The sequence below is a fragment of the Heloderma suspectum genome, chromosome 3 (assembly GCF_057233095.1).
Source record: "Heloderma suspectum isolate Gila_16-S chromosome 3, 16-S_ref, whole genome shotgun sequence".
NCBI lineage: Eukaryota > Metazoa > Chordata > Lepidosauria > Squamata > Helodermatidae > Heloderma > Heloderma suspectum.
The window spans coordinates 179,231,193-179,246,578 of NC_139460.1; the positions used below are offsets into that span (position 1 = coordinate 179,231,193).

General features: G+C 45.6%; 1 protein-coding gene across 1 annotated transcript; it reads right to left on the reverse strand.

The window, feature by feature from the left end:
* Nucleotides 1-404: 404 nt before the first annotated feature.
* RBP3 (retinol binding protein 3) lies at nucleotides 405-11,928 on the reverse strand. Its single transcript, XM_084845087.1, has 4 exons — nucleotides 8,881-11,928; nucleotides 6,257-6,447; nucleotides 4,560-4,702; nucleotides 405-732 (listed from the first exon to the last, which is right to left on the reverse strand). Exons 1-4 carry the CDS (start codon nucleotides 11,926-11,928, stop codon nucleotides 407-409), a joined length of 3,708 nt encoding a protein of 1,235 aa, XP_084701213.1. The 3' UTR covers nucleotides 405-406.
* Nucleotides 11,929-15,386: the final 3,458 nt, after the last annotated feature.

Below are 15,386 nucleotides of genomic sequence, written 5' to 3' on the forward strand. Positions count from 1 at the left end.
GGATATAACCCATAAAGTGTAAGAATATCTTTCCATGTAACTGGAAAACTATATAAGCAAACCTAAGTCTTCAGAGTAACTGTTTGCCTGAACATATCTTCACCTGTCCCAAACCATATACCCTAACTGTGTGTATTTTGGGGGTTTGAGCTTTTGTGACTTTAAAAAGGAACCTGAATTTGGGGAGTAGATCCTGATATCTCTTTTTCTCCCTTGTTTTCTAGCTTTGGAGGTTTCACATAAAAATGGGAACTGAGGAATTACTGAAGTTCCAGAGGTCTGAAATAGATTTACAGGATCAAAACTCACCTCCCAGTGAGAACAAATGGGTAGTTGGGCACCTCTCTTCCCTAATTCCTCTTTATTGCCTTTTGCCTCCAAGGAGCTTTTCTTCTGTCCCTCCACTCTAGCTGGAACCATGGAGGTGTGCCCTGAGCATTTCTTTTGCTTTGATGAGTGCCACCTCAGTGGGAACTGCCATGTGAGGACTCACTCCTACACCCTCCCAAGTGTCATCAACAGAAATGGTGGACCTAGAAGTTGGGATGGTGATATAGAGGTTGGTGCCATCCACACGGTATGTCTGAGGTGGGTGGCAACCCCCGCTGGTGCGTTGTCCAATGATGACGGCTCTGTTCAGTCTCTTCATGATGTACACAAATTCCTCAGCAGCGCCAGCAGTCACAGAGCTGGTGAGAATGATTAAACCCTTATTGGAGCCGTATCTTAGACCTTCAAGAGACAAGATAAGATGCAGCAACTCAGTATATTTGCTTTCAGCCTGGAGCTACAAGATGGGTCTATGAGAAAAGGGATGACCAGACCTCAGGCACTCAACAACAATCCCAGCTTACCACTTAATTTACATACGATGGGTTGAATTCAGACCTAGTCATATTATGAGCATCTCTACACCAGCCTAAAATCTTGCATTTAAAATGGGGCTTTCTGTTTTAAATGAAGGATCATGCCGAATGCCCTTTACACGTGCTTCCTCCCCCCACCCTTCCTCTCCTTTCCCCCCTTATCTGAGTCTTCAATAAGTTTCATTATACAGCCGCTAGATGGTGCTGTGGTCTAGCTCCTCTTATTGCAGGTTTTCCCCTTTTCACAAGGGAACTCAAACAGAACTCAAATACTGTAATTTGATAGCTCATCTTCTCAAGATGTCTTCTTGTTCCTCCTTATAACAATCCTGTATGGCAAGCACATACCCCTTCTATGCTGCCGACAGAAAATGGAAAGCTGAAAAGTATACCTTTATAAAGGCCACGCACAATGGCTGAGGTGACCCCTGCCAGCTGAATTACAAGGCATATAGTCCACCAAACCTGCAGCTGAGAGATGTTTAAGTAGTAAAAGAGACTTATTCTCAAGAGCACTGGAGTTAATTTATCTGAACATTTACAGTGCAATCTTATACATGTCTTCTTAGAGGCTTGTCCCATGGAGTGAAATGGGGCTTACTCCCAGGTAAGTGTGCATGGATTGCAGCCTTAATAAGTGCAGTTCTAGGTGCCTCTTGATCTTTTCAAGTATTACCAAAAATGAAATTTCAGACATACTGGGCTTCTCCACACCAGGCTTTTTATCCCGCAGCTTACTGGGGCTTCTGCTTCCGGATTCTTTGAGGGATTAAGTTTTGCTCCTTACATGGGCTGACATGAGATTTTTTTTCCAGGGACTTCCTTTATCTGCAAGTACTACATTTTTCATTATACAGCCAATAGATGGTGCTGTGGTATAGCTTGTTGTTGTTCAGTCGGTCAGTCGTGTCCGACTCTTCGTGACCCCATGGACCATAGCACGCCAGGCCTTCCTGTCCTGCACTCTCTCCCGGAGTGTGCTCAAGTCCGTATTCATTGCATCGGTGATGCTATCTAGCCATCTCATCCTCTGCCGTCCCCTTCACCTTTTGCCTTCAATCTTTCCCAGCATCAGGGTCTTTTCCAGTGACTTTTCTCATTAGGTGGCCAAAATATTTGAGCTTCAGCTTCAGTATCTGTCCTTCCAATGAGCAGTCAGGGTTGATTTCCTTTAGGATGGACTGATTGGACCTCCTTGCAGTCCAGGGGACTTGTAAGCGTCTTCTCTAGCACCACAGTTCGAAAGCATCGATTCTTCGGTGTTCAGCCTTCCTTATAGTCTAGCTCTCACAGCCATATGTTGCTACTGGGAAAACCATAGCTTTGATTAGACGGACCTTTGTCGGCAAGGTGATGTCTCGGCTTCTTACTATGCTGTCTAGGTTTGCTATAGCTTTCCTCCCAAGGAGCAAGCATCTTTTAATTTCATGGCTACAGTCACCGTCTGCGGTGATCTTGGAGCCCAAGAAAATAAAATCTGTCACTGCTTCCATCTTCCCCTTCTATATGCCCAGAAGTGATGGGGCCAGATGCCATGATCTTAGTTTTTTTAATGTTGAGTTTCAAACCAGCTTTTGCACTCTCCACTTTCACTCTCAACAAGAGGCTCTTTAGATCCTCTTCGTTTTCTGCCATTAGGGTGGTATCGTCTGCGTATCTGAGGTTGTTGATAATTCTCCCGGCAATCTTAATTCTGACCTGTGATTCATCCAACCCAGAGTTTCTTATGATGTACTCTGCATATAAATTAAATAAGCAGGGCGACAATATACAGCCTTGTCGTACTCCTTTCCCAATTTTGAACCAATGGGTTGTTCCATGTCCGGTTCTTACTGTTGCTTCTTGGCCCTCGTACAGGTTTGTCAGGAGACAGGTAAGGTGGTCTGGTACTCCCATCTCTTTAAGAATTTGGCACAGTTTGTTGTGATCCACACAATCAAAGGCTTTAGCATAGTCAATGAAGCAGAAATAGACGTTTTTCTGGAATTCTCTTGCTTTCTCCGTGATCCAGCGAATGTTGGGGATTTGATCTGTAGTTCCTCTGCCTCCTCGAAACCCAGCTTGTACTTCCGGTAGTTCTCGGTTCACATACTGCTGAAGCCTTGCTTGTAGGATTTGGAGCATCACCTTGCTGGCATGTGAAATGAGCACAATTGTACGGTAGTTTGAACACTCTTTGGCATTGCCCTTCTTTGGAATTGGAATGTAAACTGGCCTTTTCCAGTCTTGTGGCCATTGTTGATTGTTCCAAATGTGTTGGCATATTGAGTGCAGCACTTTAACAGCATCATCTTTTAGGATCTTAAATAGCTCAGCTGGAATACCATCATCTCCGCTAGCTTTGTTGTTAGTAATGCTTCCTGAGGCCCACTTGACTTCACTCTCGAGGATGTCTGGCTCAAGTTCAGTGACTGCACTATCATGGCTATCAGGGATGTTAAGATCTTTCCTGTAGAGTTCTTCAGTGTATTCTTTCCACCTCTTCTTAATCTCATCTGCTTCTGTTAGGTCCCTGCCTTCTTTGTCCTTTTTCATGCCCGTCTTTGCACAAAACGTTCCCTTGAGATCTCCGATTTTCTTGAAGAGATCTCTAGTCTTTCCCATTCTATTGTTTTCTTCGATTTCTTTGCATTGTTCATTTAAGAAGGCCTTCTTGTCTCTCCTTGCTGTTCTCTGGAACTCTGCATTCAGTTGGGTATATCTTGCCCTTTCTTCCTTGCTTTTCGCTTCCCTTCTTTCCTCAGCTACTTGTAAAGCCTCATCAGACAGCCACTTGGCTTTCTTGCATTTCTTTTTCTTTGGGTTGGATTGAGTTGCTGCCTCCTGAACAATGTTACGGACCTCCTTCCAGAGTTCCTCAGGCACTCTGTCTATCAGGTCTAATCCCCTAAATCTGTTCCTCACCTCCACTGTATATTCATAAGGGATATGATTTAGGTCATACCTGAATGGTTTAGTGGTTTTCCCTAGGTTCTTCAATTTAAGCCGAAATTTTGCAACAAGAAGCTCATGATCTGAGCTACAGTCAGCTCCAGGTCTTGTTTTTACTAACTGTATAGAGCTTCTCCATCTTTGGCTGCAAAGTACATAATCAATCTGATTTCAATATTAACCATCTGGTGATGTCCATGTGTAGAGTCGCCTCTTGTGCTGTTGGAAAAGAGTGTTTGCTATGATCAGCGTGTTCTCTTGGCAAAACTCTATTAGTCTTTGTCCTGCTTCATTTTGTACACCAAGGCCAAGCTTGCCTGCTATCCCGGTGATTTCTTGACTTCCTACTTTAGCATTCCAATCCCCTATGAGGAAGAGGACATCTTTTCTTGGTGTTAGTTCTGGAACTGCGCAATTACCGCCATTAAAGCAGATTTATCCCAATCTTTTAAAAACTGGGATAAAGGTCAGAAAGAGTGAGACACACCCTGGAGGTTGACGATCCCATGTAAAGGCCCCGCAAACTCCCATGAGTGACCAATCACGAGCATGCAGTAAAAGCCTTGTGTAGAAATGCCCACTGAAAACAGAACTTTCCCATGTTTTCATTGCTTTTGTCCATTTCTTATGCAAATCTGCCTTCCAGTTGCCTATGCTTTTAACGGTTTTGCATTAGATGGACCAATATGCTAGCTGCAACCTTCTGATGTAGATACAGGGAAATATATTCACAGCCACAAATTCACAATCTAATGCTATTACCTGTAAGCGGTGATTGGGTCCAAATGTCACTGGTGGTATCATTTGGTCTGTTGTACACTTTGTCCAGAAGAACTGGGTGTCCTTCATCAAAGAAGCAGGAGCACAGAGCTGCTACAGAGGATGTAGGGCCCCCTATATTGTATCTGTTTAGATATGAGGAGAAAAACCCAGATCATGTGAAGTTCAAACTGAAGGGGAAGCTAGACATCAAAAGTCTGGTGAGAGTCAGTTGAACAACCCACATTAGCCCATTTATTCAGGGAAGGGGTGGGGTAGGGGTGGGAGAGGGAGAGGAGGAGAGAGAGAGAGAGAATCTGGACCATGCCCACAGCCTCCATGTGTTCCTCATGGAAGTCTGAGTCAGCCTTCCCTAGCTTGGTGCCCTCCCAGTGGTTTGAATTTTCTCTCCCATCAACCCCAGGCAGCGTGGCCAATAGGAATCCTGGGAGTTGGAGTCCAAAACATCTGGAGGGCACTGGATTGGGGGGGCTGGTCTGAGTAGAGCCTATCCGTATGCAACTGTATGTGTGAATGGGGATCCCTGTTTTACAGGGTGCGATTGCCTGGTTAGAACCTTATGAGATGTGTACACATGTAGGGTAGTCAGACCTTCAGGTGAACACATGGAGGCTGGGAATAGGGTCAGCGGGCACAATCCCAATTCCTCCCCCCCTCATATTCCTTGAAAAGGCATATGTTCTGTCCTCAAAACAACGGCTTCAGAATGTAGTGAGTATGTGTTCAAACCGCTTCCACCTTGCTTTATATAGAATGTCGGTCTGTCTCTCTTTACACTGAAAATGTAGATCCACTTATCACAAGCAGTAGCTGCTTTGCATACCCACCCACCCACCCACCTGTGGAATGGCAGAGACATTGTGCTACCCTGAAGCAGAATTCCACAGTCCTGACAGCCATGTCATTTGCTCAGCTGTAATCCTATAGCCAAATGGAAACAACAGTAGTGAGAAGGTCCAATGAATGAATCTGGAAGAAACTGTATGGAGTCACAAAGCCCGGTACATAGCTGAAGTGAGAAACTGGGGACACATTTTTTTAATTGAATTAAAAGGATATTGATAACATAGGAATTATGGAAGTTTCTCTCATTCTATAGCTGGTGAAAAACAATCTGTACATAAGCGCAAAATGGTAAGCCACACTTAAGCAAATGGCAACGTTGTTACTTTTCCTGTCGTGTACTTAAAAAGAGGTGTCACAGCCGCCTCAGTTCTATATATGTCTCACAGCCATAGCTACATAGGGTCTCTCCAGTTTTAATATCTGTGTTCATGTGAGTGGTTTAATGTAACTAAATTAATGAAACTAAATTTGAGGCTTTGAGAAAAAAACACTTATTACATAAATTGTATTTTAAATAGAGGGGTGGATCCAGATGTAGGCATGTAAAACTGGGCTGGCAGGAGCAGGCTTCCCCACACTTTCCTCCTCCACACAGCACCCCCCCCCTGCACTCTGAAAATACTTCTCAGAAGGCCTCAGGACCCGGTTGAATGGGGTGAGCTGTGGAGTGTGTGAGGGGCTCCCTAAACCTGGGTGGAGTCACCTTCCCTGAGCAGAGGTCTTCCATCCATGGAAAGGAGATCTTGGATCCAGCCAAATGAGATTAGTTCCTCACTGCTTTCATCCAGCCCCTCACCAATTTCTGTGAGCTGTGTTTTTGGTCCAGTATTTACCTCATATCTATGATTAATGCATCGGTGTGAACAATCTTCTTCCAGACATGTTCAATTAGCAGCTCAGAGACTTGGGACAAAAGCTCGCAGTCTCCAAACCTATCAAATCTCAAGTAGCCAGTGTTGTTCTCAAACACATTGGTGTGGAAAGAAAACTTAATGAGGTCTTCAAACTTTTCTGAGGAAGGGATCTGCAATGAAAAACACAGTAGTAATTAACTTTTAAGGGCAATATGGCATAAGTGAGAGTAACCCCTTGTTGTTCAGTCGTTCAGTCGTGTCCGACTCTTCGTGACCCCATGGATCATAGCACGCCAGGCCTTCCTGTCCTCCGCTCTCTCCCGGAGTGTGCTCAAGTCCATATTCATTGCATCGGTGATGCTATCTAGCCATAGCTAGATAGCTCATCCTCTGCCGTCCCCTTCTCCTTTTGCCTTCAATCTTTCCCAGCATCAGGGTCTTTTCCAGTGAGTTTTCTCTTCGCATTGCCATCTCATGTTTGACCACCTCCAGCTTACCTTGATTCATTGATCTTACATTCCAGGTTCCTAAACAATATTGTTCTTTATAGCATCGGACTTTCTTTTCACCACGAGACACATCCACAGCTGAGTGTCCTTTCGGCTTTGGCCCAGCCGCTTCCCTCTTTCTGGCGCTACTTGGAAATACCCTCTGCTCTTCCCCAGTAGTATATTGGACACCTTCCGACCTGAGGGGCTCATCTTCCGGCGTCATATCTTTTAGCCTTGTGATACGTTCCATAGGGTTTTCTTGGCAAGAATACTGGCGTGGGTTGCCGTTTCCTTCTCCAGTGGACCACATTTTGTCAGAACTCTCCACCATGACCTGTCCGTCTTGGGTGGCCCTGCACAGCATAGCTTATGGCTTCACTGAGTTACTTACGCAAGCCCCTTCACCACAACAAGGCAGTGATCCATGAAGGGGAGTAACCCCTTAGAGAGCACAATTTAGAGTGTGCTATAATTACTGGTCTCACTGAAATAAAGCCAGCGTGGTTAGAGTCTGGACTATGATGCAGGAGACCCAGGTTCAAATCCTCACCCTGCTATGAAGCTCCTAGGTGACCTCAAGCCCATCACCATTTCTTAGCCTACCTCATAGGGTTGTTATGAGGAGGAAATAGAGGGATATAAATGTAAATAATAACTGGAAATTAAGCAGGATAAACTTTTACCTGGTGCCCATTCTATTCTGCATTCATCAGAAATGGTCACCAGCAATCTCCCCTATGGAGTGGCTGGATAAATCTGTGAGGTTTTTCCTTTAAATTAAAAAGTGGATTTTTATTTTTTTATTTTTAAAACACTTCATTTACAGTAAGCATCTCTTTAAAAAAAACTGCCTGGTTGAAAAGGAAATTGAATTTAATACAAATGTGTTAAAGCTTGAAGTTACAATCTCTTTAAATTGAATCATGACCATCTATCAAATATGTTAAGGCTGCAGTCCTTTACACCAGCCTTCCACAACCTGATACCCTCCAGATGTTTTGGACTTCAACTCCATTACCCCCAGCTAATATGGCCAATGGTCAGGAATGCTGGGAGTTGTAGCCCAAAACATCTGGAGGTTAGGAACATAGGAAGCTGCCTTCTACTGAGTCAGACCATGGGCCCATCTAGCTCAGTACTGCCAACACTGACTGGCAGCGACTCTCCAGGGTTTCAGGCAGGAGATTTCCAGCCGTACCTGCAGATGCCAGGGTTCAAACCTGGGAACTTCTGCATGCAACACAGATGCTTTGCCACTGAGCTATGGCCCCTCCCTATACTCAACCTTTACACCAACCTTCCCCAACCTGGTGCCCTCCAGATGTGGACTACAAATATGTTGGACTACAAGATGTGTTGGACTACAAATTCAATATTTCTCATCCAGCATAGCCTTCATAGAATTGCAGCTTTAATCTTCAAGAGCGAAGCTGTTCATATTTGTGCTGAATGATAACATCAGGTGATTGGTTCAAGATTACAGACATTGGCCCCAACATCCCCACATGTTCATTGTAAATTTTGAACAGAACCTATAAGCATACAGTCTGCACATTGGCTCTGTACATATGATCTGTACCCTACAGCAATGCCTGGCATGATTAATGCAAGAGCTGATGTATGTACAGTCTGCATGCACAGAGCTATGTTTAAAAGTTATGCTACAGAGACAGAGAAAGAAAGAAACTGATCATCCATCCATCCATCCATCCATCCAAACCTTTCTGTCCTGCTTTTCAATAATTTGCACTGAAGGTGGCTTGGGAGCCAAAAGGAAAGAGGCCAAGCTAGAGGGCAGAGGTGCCTTTTAAAGCCCCAGCTCCTCTCACCAATGCTGTAAAGCATGTGGCTGCATGCTTGCTGATGTGTCCCCACCTCTTCCTCCCAGGCTGTAAAAGCATCCCCCACCTCCAGCCATCCCATCAGTGCCAAGGAACAAGACTGGCATTTCCTCTTTTTTAGCAATTCATAAGTGGCCACCCTATCCATGCTGGGCCTGGTTCTCTGAAATGAGCCTCTGAGCAGGTGATCAGGAACCAACATGAGCCCTCTGTCCCCATTTCACACAGACTTCCTGGCAGTTGCTGATGGGTCAGGCTGATAGGAACCTACCTGCATGGGCACAATCCCTGGGATGTGGTCCCTTGAATGCTCGGGAATGTAGGTTATTTTCAGGTGCTTATCTCCAGAAAGAGCTTTCAAGTCTGCTACCATTTTCTCAGCAAGTTCCATTTCACAGTTGATCTTTCTGTATTTATCTTTGTTTGTATGGTCAGCAAACTTGGCTGCCACTGTAGCCCCAATATCAGCAAAGGCATAGTTCTCAGCCACCAATTTGCCCGTGGTCTGCAGCACACTGGGCAGCTTTGTGCGCAAGGCAATGATGTTCTGGGCTGAAGCCATGGCTTCCGTAGCCTGGGTGGTGACATGTGGCTCTATCCCAGACAAGCTCCACACTTTGCCAGTGACTGGACTGAGCACCACCTGGCTGGGGATGGAGGCATACAGAGGGCTACTGCCCACATGGTAAATCCCCGCAGAAAGTGAACCACCCACAGTAGGCTCCCCAATTACTGTGGCACGATGCAGGTCCTTCAAAGAGCGAGTAAAGGCTTCAGCAGCTGAGCCACTCACATGGCTAATTAGGATATAAACATCCTTAGTTGAGCCATAACGTTTGCCGACCACTTGGGGTAAAGTCCACAGCTCAGTACTGTGAGAGGTGCTGCGGTCAAAGACTGTGTAGAGGTGCTGATGGGGCTCAGCATCAAAGAAATAGGAGCAGAAGATGGGCACAGCAGTGGAGTAACTGCCGGTGTTGTAGCGCATGTCAACAATCAGAGCATCAGTTTCCACTAGCTTGTCCCAAACCATGTGCAGTAGTTGTGGTCCAATGGCCTTCACTGTCTCTGCCTCAGCCATCATGTCGAAGCGCAGGTATCCCACATTGCCTGGCAACACATCCACCTTGAAGAGAGCCTCAATGATATAGCTCAGCTCCTCAGGGGTGGGAATCTTGTTGGGAAGTTGCTCCTCTGGGGAAGGCTCCACATGGCTGTGGAAAATGTGCAACTGGTGATCCCCAGAGGCTTCCTGAAGGTCACTGGTCAGCTGAGAGGCAAGAGTCTCAAAGTCCACTGCTGTGCAATACCCACCATGGGCCAACTTGGAATTTATCATGACACTGGCCCGTCTGGCCATTTCTGGTATGGCATAGTGAGCCTCAAGCAATTGTCCAAGTCCCTCAACAAGTGCTCCCATAGCCTTATGGAACTCCAAGACCTCTTCTGCCTTCTCCAGGGCCTCATCAGCTAGTACAATGGCATCAGGCACCACCCCACCGCCAAGCCAACACTCCCCATGGTTGTCAGTGAAGGTGATGACTGGCACATTGATAACAAGACCACAATCTGCACCCTCCTCTATCTGCAAGATGCAAAAGGTGTGTGTGTGGGATAAGCTCCCTGCAGTAATCTCACCAACCAGGGTGGCACGGCCAAGGGACTGCATAAGGTAGGCAAACTCCTCGGCCGCCGTAGCCGTCTGGTGGCTGGTGAGTAGGTAGATGCCACGCTGTGCCCCATAGGGCTTGCCTAGCATTTCAGCCCTGCTGTTGTGAACTTGGGTCTGGTTTGTGTGCCTGTCATAGGTGGTGAAGAAATGCACAGGGCCGGCAGAGGGGTCTTGGAAATAAGACAGCAAGATTGGCACAGCACTGGAGGATGGACCACCGGGGTTGTAGCGCAGGTCAATTATCAAATTGTCCGTTGCTTGCAGTGGCTCCCAGACCTGATGTACAATGTAGGGCCCTAGCTTGACCAGCACTGTAGCATCAGCAAACTCATCAAAGCGCAAGTAACCTACATTACCTGGTAACACAGACACTTTGAAGACAGTGGCTACCAGGGCTTGCATAAGTTGCTCATCGTTAGGCAAGTCAGTAGCCATGGCAATCTGCTCCTTTTCTGGTGTAGTTACAGCCTCACCTGAGGTGGTGACCCGTAAGAAGAGACGTGGGTCTTCAGACATGGCCTGCAGTTCAGTATTGAGCTTGGAAGCCAGGTCCTTTACCGAGAGGAGAGAGGAATAGTCAGAAGTGGAGAGGTGCTGCAGCAGTGTGGGCACCCGCTGTACCATAGAGTAGTGGTTCTGCAGGATGTCCATTAAGTGGCTGATACTGCTAGGAATAGCTCTGCGTAGTGAAAGAATGGCCAAGGCTGTATCCAAAGCTTGCTCTGCTGAGGTGGCTACGGATGGCATCACCCCACTGACTTCCCAGCTTTGCCCGCTGCCACTTAACGGGCTCACAGAACGTGATACAGGAACTGTCATGTAGAAGTGGGAAGCACCAATTTGTAACTTCTGGATGTCCAAGGAGCCTCCTGCTGATCTCTCTCCCACTGTTATGGCCCTGTGCATTTGCTTGAGGATGTAGGCGACATCTTCAGCCACTCCAGTGGTGTGTTGGCTTGTCAGCAAGATGACATCCTTGTCCTTGCTATACCTCACACCCAGCACCTTTGGCAAGGTCCAGATTTCCACAGTGGTGTTGGAGGGCCGATTGTATATGGTGTCCACATGCAGCACCTTGTCGTCATTGTACAAGTAGGAGATAATGAATGGAATGCCTGAGACCTGCCCTCCTGTGGAATAACGCAGATCTAGTACCAGAGCTGATGTCCCCATCAAGGTCTGCCACACCTTTTCCACCAGAAAAGGACCAATCTGCTGCACAACCTCCTGGCCGATGATGTAGTCAATCCTTAGGTAGCCCACATTGCCATCCAGCACTTCAGACTTCACTGTATGTTGGATAAGATGTAAGAGTTGCTCTGATGTTGGAGAAGCCTCTGTTTCTTGCTTGGGGGAAGCAGGAGCTGAGGGCTCATAAGAGATCACCATCCGAGGGTCATTCAAAGCTCCTTGCAGCCCAGCTGTCAGAACAGTTGCCAAAAGTTTGGGATCTGAGATGTCCAAGACCTCGCCACTCTTGATGGCTTGTTCAATGGCTTCTTGCATCCCCACCAGATTTTCAGGAAAGCAATAATTATCCAGCAGAAGCTTGGCCATGTCCTGGACCAGTGTGGACTGAAGGACATCCTCAGTATGGATACTACAACACACCAGAGACATCAACAGCAGCAAACATTTTCTCATCATTTTCATTCAGTCAGGAAAGTGCAAAATGAAATGCACCATGAAAGAAATCCAAAGCACTTGCAGAATGAGAGGAGCTTAGCTTCCTGCTGACCCTCTCTGGTCTATCTGTGAATCAGCTGAGTAGCTAAGCATTCAATCAGAGAGCATAGAATATCCCTTTTATCTAACACTAACCCTTAAATCTGGGTCTAGCCCTTTAATCTCATTAAACTGGAGGGCATCAGACAGAGTCCAGATAAAGTACAGCTTCATTTTGTGATGCAACAACCTTCTTATGAAACCTTAATGAACTTCAGCAAACCAAGTAATACGTAGACCACTTTGTTGTGGTTATGAAACTTCACCCCTATAGTTCACTGCTTTCCAAATAATAAGGTGGTGCCCATTGGATATTGGATCAGATTTTGCTTGCCACAAAATAGCTGAAATGAATAAATTGGAGTAGAGCACAACAACAGAAATAGCACAGCAGTGAATATTGTGTAAAACCCCCCCACAAAAACACTTCAGTTTAATAAACATCTTATACATTATAATGATATGAGAAATACTGTTATGGAGTACATAAATAAGATATAAGAGTAAACAAAATAAAAAAATACAGCAAGAATATTCTGACAACAACTGAACTATTTAAAATTTGTATTCCTGGATTAGAAGCTTAATATAGTTGTGCACTATATAGTCCAATAGTGATCTAGCAGAGCCTAGGTTTTGTAGAAGAAATTAATTCACAATATTTATAGGCTACTATGTAACAGAGTTCTCAGGGAGACTTATTTATTAGCATTTGCAAGAAAATAATACCACATGGTACAGACTAGTCCCAGCTCCTAGTCATATGTGTAAGTTTCTCCATACTGTAAAATAATGCTATGAGCATTTTCAAATTTACATGTTATTGGTACTTAGATGATAACTACAGACATAATGACCAGTGTATACCCATGACACATCCCTTAATAAAAGGCATATTAAGGGCATCTCAACACCAGCCTAAAATTCTGCATTTAAAACAGGGCTTTCTGCTTCTGTTTTAAATGCAGGATCACCACTGACTCCCTTCACCCGCTTCCGTTCCCCCCTCCCCTTCCCCCTCCTTCTCCCCGTATCTGAGTCTTCCATTATCTTTCACTGATCTCGCTCCTCTTCTTGCCGCTTTAAGTCTTTTCACGGAGGAAACTGAAGCGGAACACAAGGCGGTGTGTGTATAATTTGATATCTGCGATCTATTTAAAAATGGAACAAAGGGCATTTAGTCCTGGAGGGTCACGGCAGGGTCACGGCGTCATGTAAAGAGCCCGCAAACTTCCGTGAAAGAGTGATCTCAATCGCAGGATGAAAGCTCCGTGTGAAGAAGCCCTACAAATACTGAGATTAACCAAATCAATGACAACTGCTCTGTATAACCAGTCATGTCATGCACATGCCTCACATTAAAATGAACTTAAAACAATCTCTTTGTCCGACCCTATATATTCAATCATGGCTTTAGAAAGAGAATATTAGATGAGAAATAAGGGGATGGGGAGAAACATGTTGAAGAGTGTCCAAAGAGTAAGTGTCGAGGGGCTGCACAAACAAATTCTACAGACGCTGAGGAGGCCCCAAAGAGTAGGGATGTCAGAGAATTCCGCCATGGATCTCGGTGAGGCTGAATGCCAGTGCATTCGGCCCCCCGAAACCTGTGGCGGAACGGCCTGCCAGCCCCCTGCCCCCCCCGCGGATCCCCCCTGGGATGAGACTTACCTGTGGCGGATCTTCCGGGTGGCGGCGGCTCCGGTGGCGGCTTCGGCAGCGGCGGCAGCAGCTGGTCTTCCGACCGGCTGCCGCCGCCGCCATTTGTCTTGTAAAAAAAAAACAACAACGACGTGATAGGCTACGTAAAAATTTACGTAGCCTATCATGGCTGGGTTAAAACAAAAAAAGACGTGATAGGCTACGTAAAGATTTACGTAGCCTATCATGGCTGGCTTAAAAAAAAAACCCCGTACACAAATGGCAGTGGCTACGGCCGCCGCCATTTGCATTCCTTATTTTTGGCCGTCTGAATCTACGTAAATATTTATGTAGACTATGACAGCGAAAATAAAGGGGAATGCAAATAGCGTAGTGGGCGCTATTTGCGTCCCTTTTTGATTCGCCATTTTAGCCTATGTAAAGATTTACGTTAAGGGGAACGCAATTTACGATAAGGGGAACGCAAATAGCGTAGACGCTATGCTATTTGAGTTCCCCTTATTTTTGCCATCTTAGTCTACGTAAATGTTTACATAGACTAAGACGTGCCAAAATAAAGAACACAAATGGCGGCGGCCATGGCCGCTGCCATTTGTGTACGTGCGTTGTTTTTTTAAAAATCAGCCGTGATAGGCTACATAAACATTTACGTAGCCTATCACGGCTGACTGCAGGGATGCAAACGGCGGCAGCTACAGCCGCCGCCATTTGCGTCCCTGCTAGCCAACGGCGAGATGTCCAGCTGCTGGCGGAGCCGGCCGGCGGCTCCGCAGAATTGCTGCGGAGCACAGCCGGCTGGCCAGGATTCCGGGGGGGGAGGAACGGAGCGCCTCCTCCCCTGGCCAGGATTCCGGGGGGAGGGACGGAACGCCTCCCCCCCACCATCAACATAATCCACGGAAAGGTAAGTCACTTTCGTACATCCCTACATTTGGCACTTTGGATTTTTTCAGATACTGAATATTTGTGGCATGCTTGCTTCATTATTTGCTTAATGGTAAGAATGCCACTACAGTTAGTGCTGCTGAGCATTAACATTTGTATCAAGATGGCACACGTACATCTACTCACCAGAATGTTGCTAAATCCGAGGTGACTTTAATCTTCATAATTTGCAATCAATTAGGATTTACTTGTAATACCACCACAGAACATATGGTCACCGTTTCCAGGAAAGATAAATTAATCTCAACAGAATGAAATAGAATGAGTGTGTGTGTGTATGTGTGTGTGTCTGAATTATTTCTTGCATTTCTGTAACTGAGATTTTATTATGCTGTTAAGAGATAGAAAGAGGATCAGTTCTGACAGTGCCATCATCCATGTTTGATCCATTTCAAATCTGTCAGTTAATGAAATGAGTACACAGTTTCAATGAGGAAGGCATTTCCTGTCTTATAAATTCATAGTGTTGTGATGAGACAATTTTTCATAAATCTTTCAATATAGGGTGGGGCACCTGATGAACGGTGAATAATAAGTATTGTACCTATTCTGGGGGTTGCACCCGATTTTCTCCCAGCATGAACAACTAGATTGAAAAGTTGAAAATTCACTCTGACTCCAAAGTACATTTCTCTTTCTTTTCCTTCCTCAATTCTTTACTGTTTAAGTTTGAAGGCCGGGCTTGTATCTTTCATTTGTTTTTTCTATAGCACCTAGTTATTTCAGGCAGTCTAGAATTATCACCACCATCATAATCTTAAATGACCTTTTAA

Excerpts from the sequence above, each read along its gene's own strand:
- RBP3 (XM_084845087.1), bottom strand. The coding sequence starts at position 11,928 with ATGATGAGAAAATGTTTGCTGCTGTTGATGTCTCTGGTGTGTTGTAGT. Across the intron at positions 6,448-8,880 it reads CAGGGATTGTGCCCATGCAG|ATCCCTTCCTCAGAAAAGTT; the intron begins GTAGGTTCCTAT and ends TTTTCATTGCAG. Across the intron at positions 4,703-6,256 it reads GCATTAATCATAGATATGAG|ATACAATATAGGGGGCCCTA; the intron begins GTAAATACTGGA and ends ATATCTAAACAG.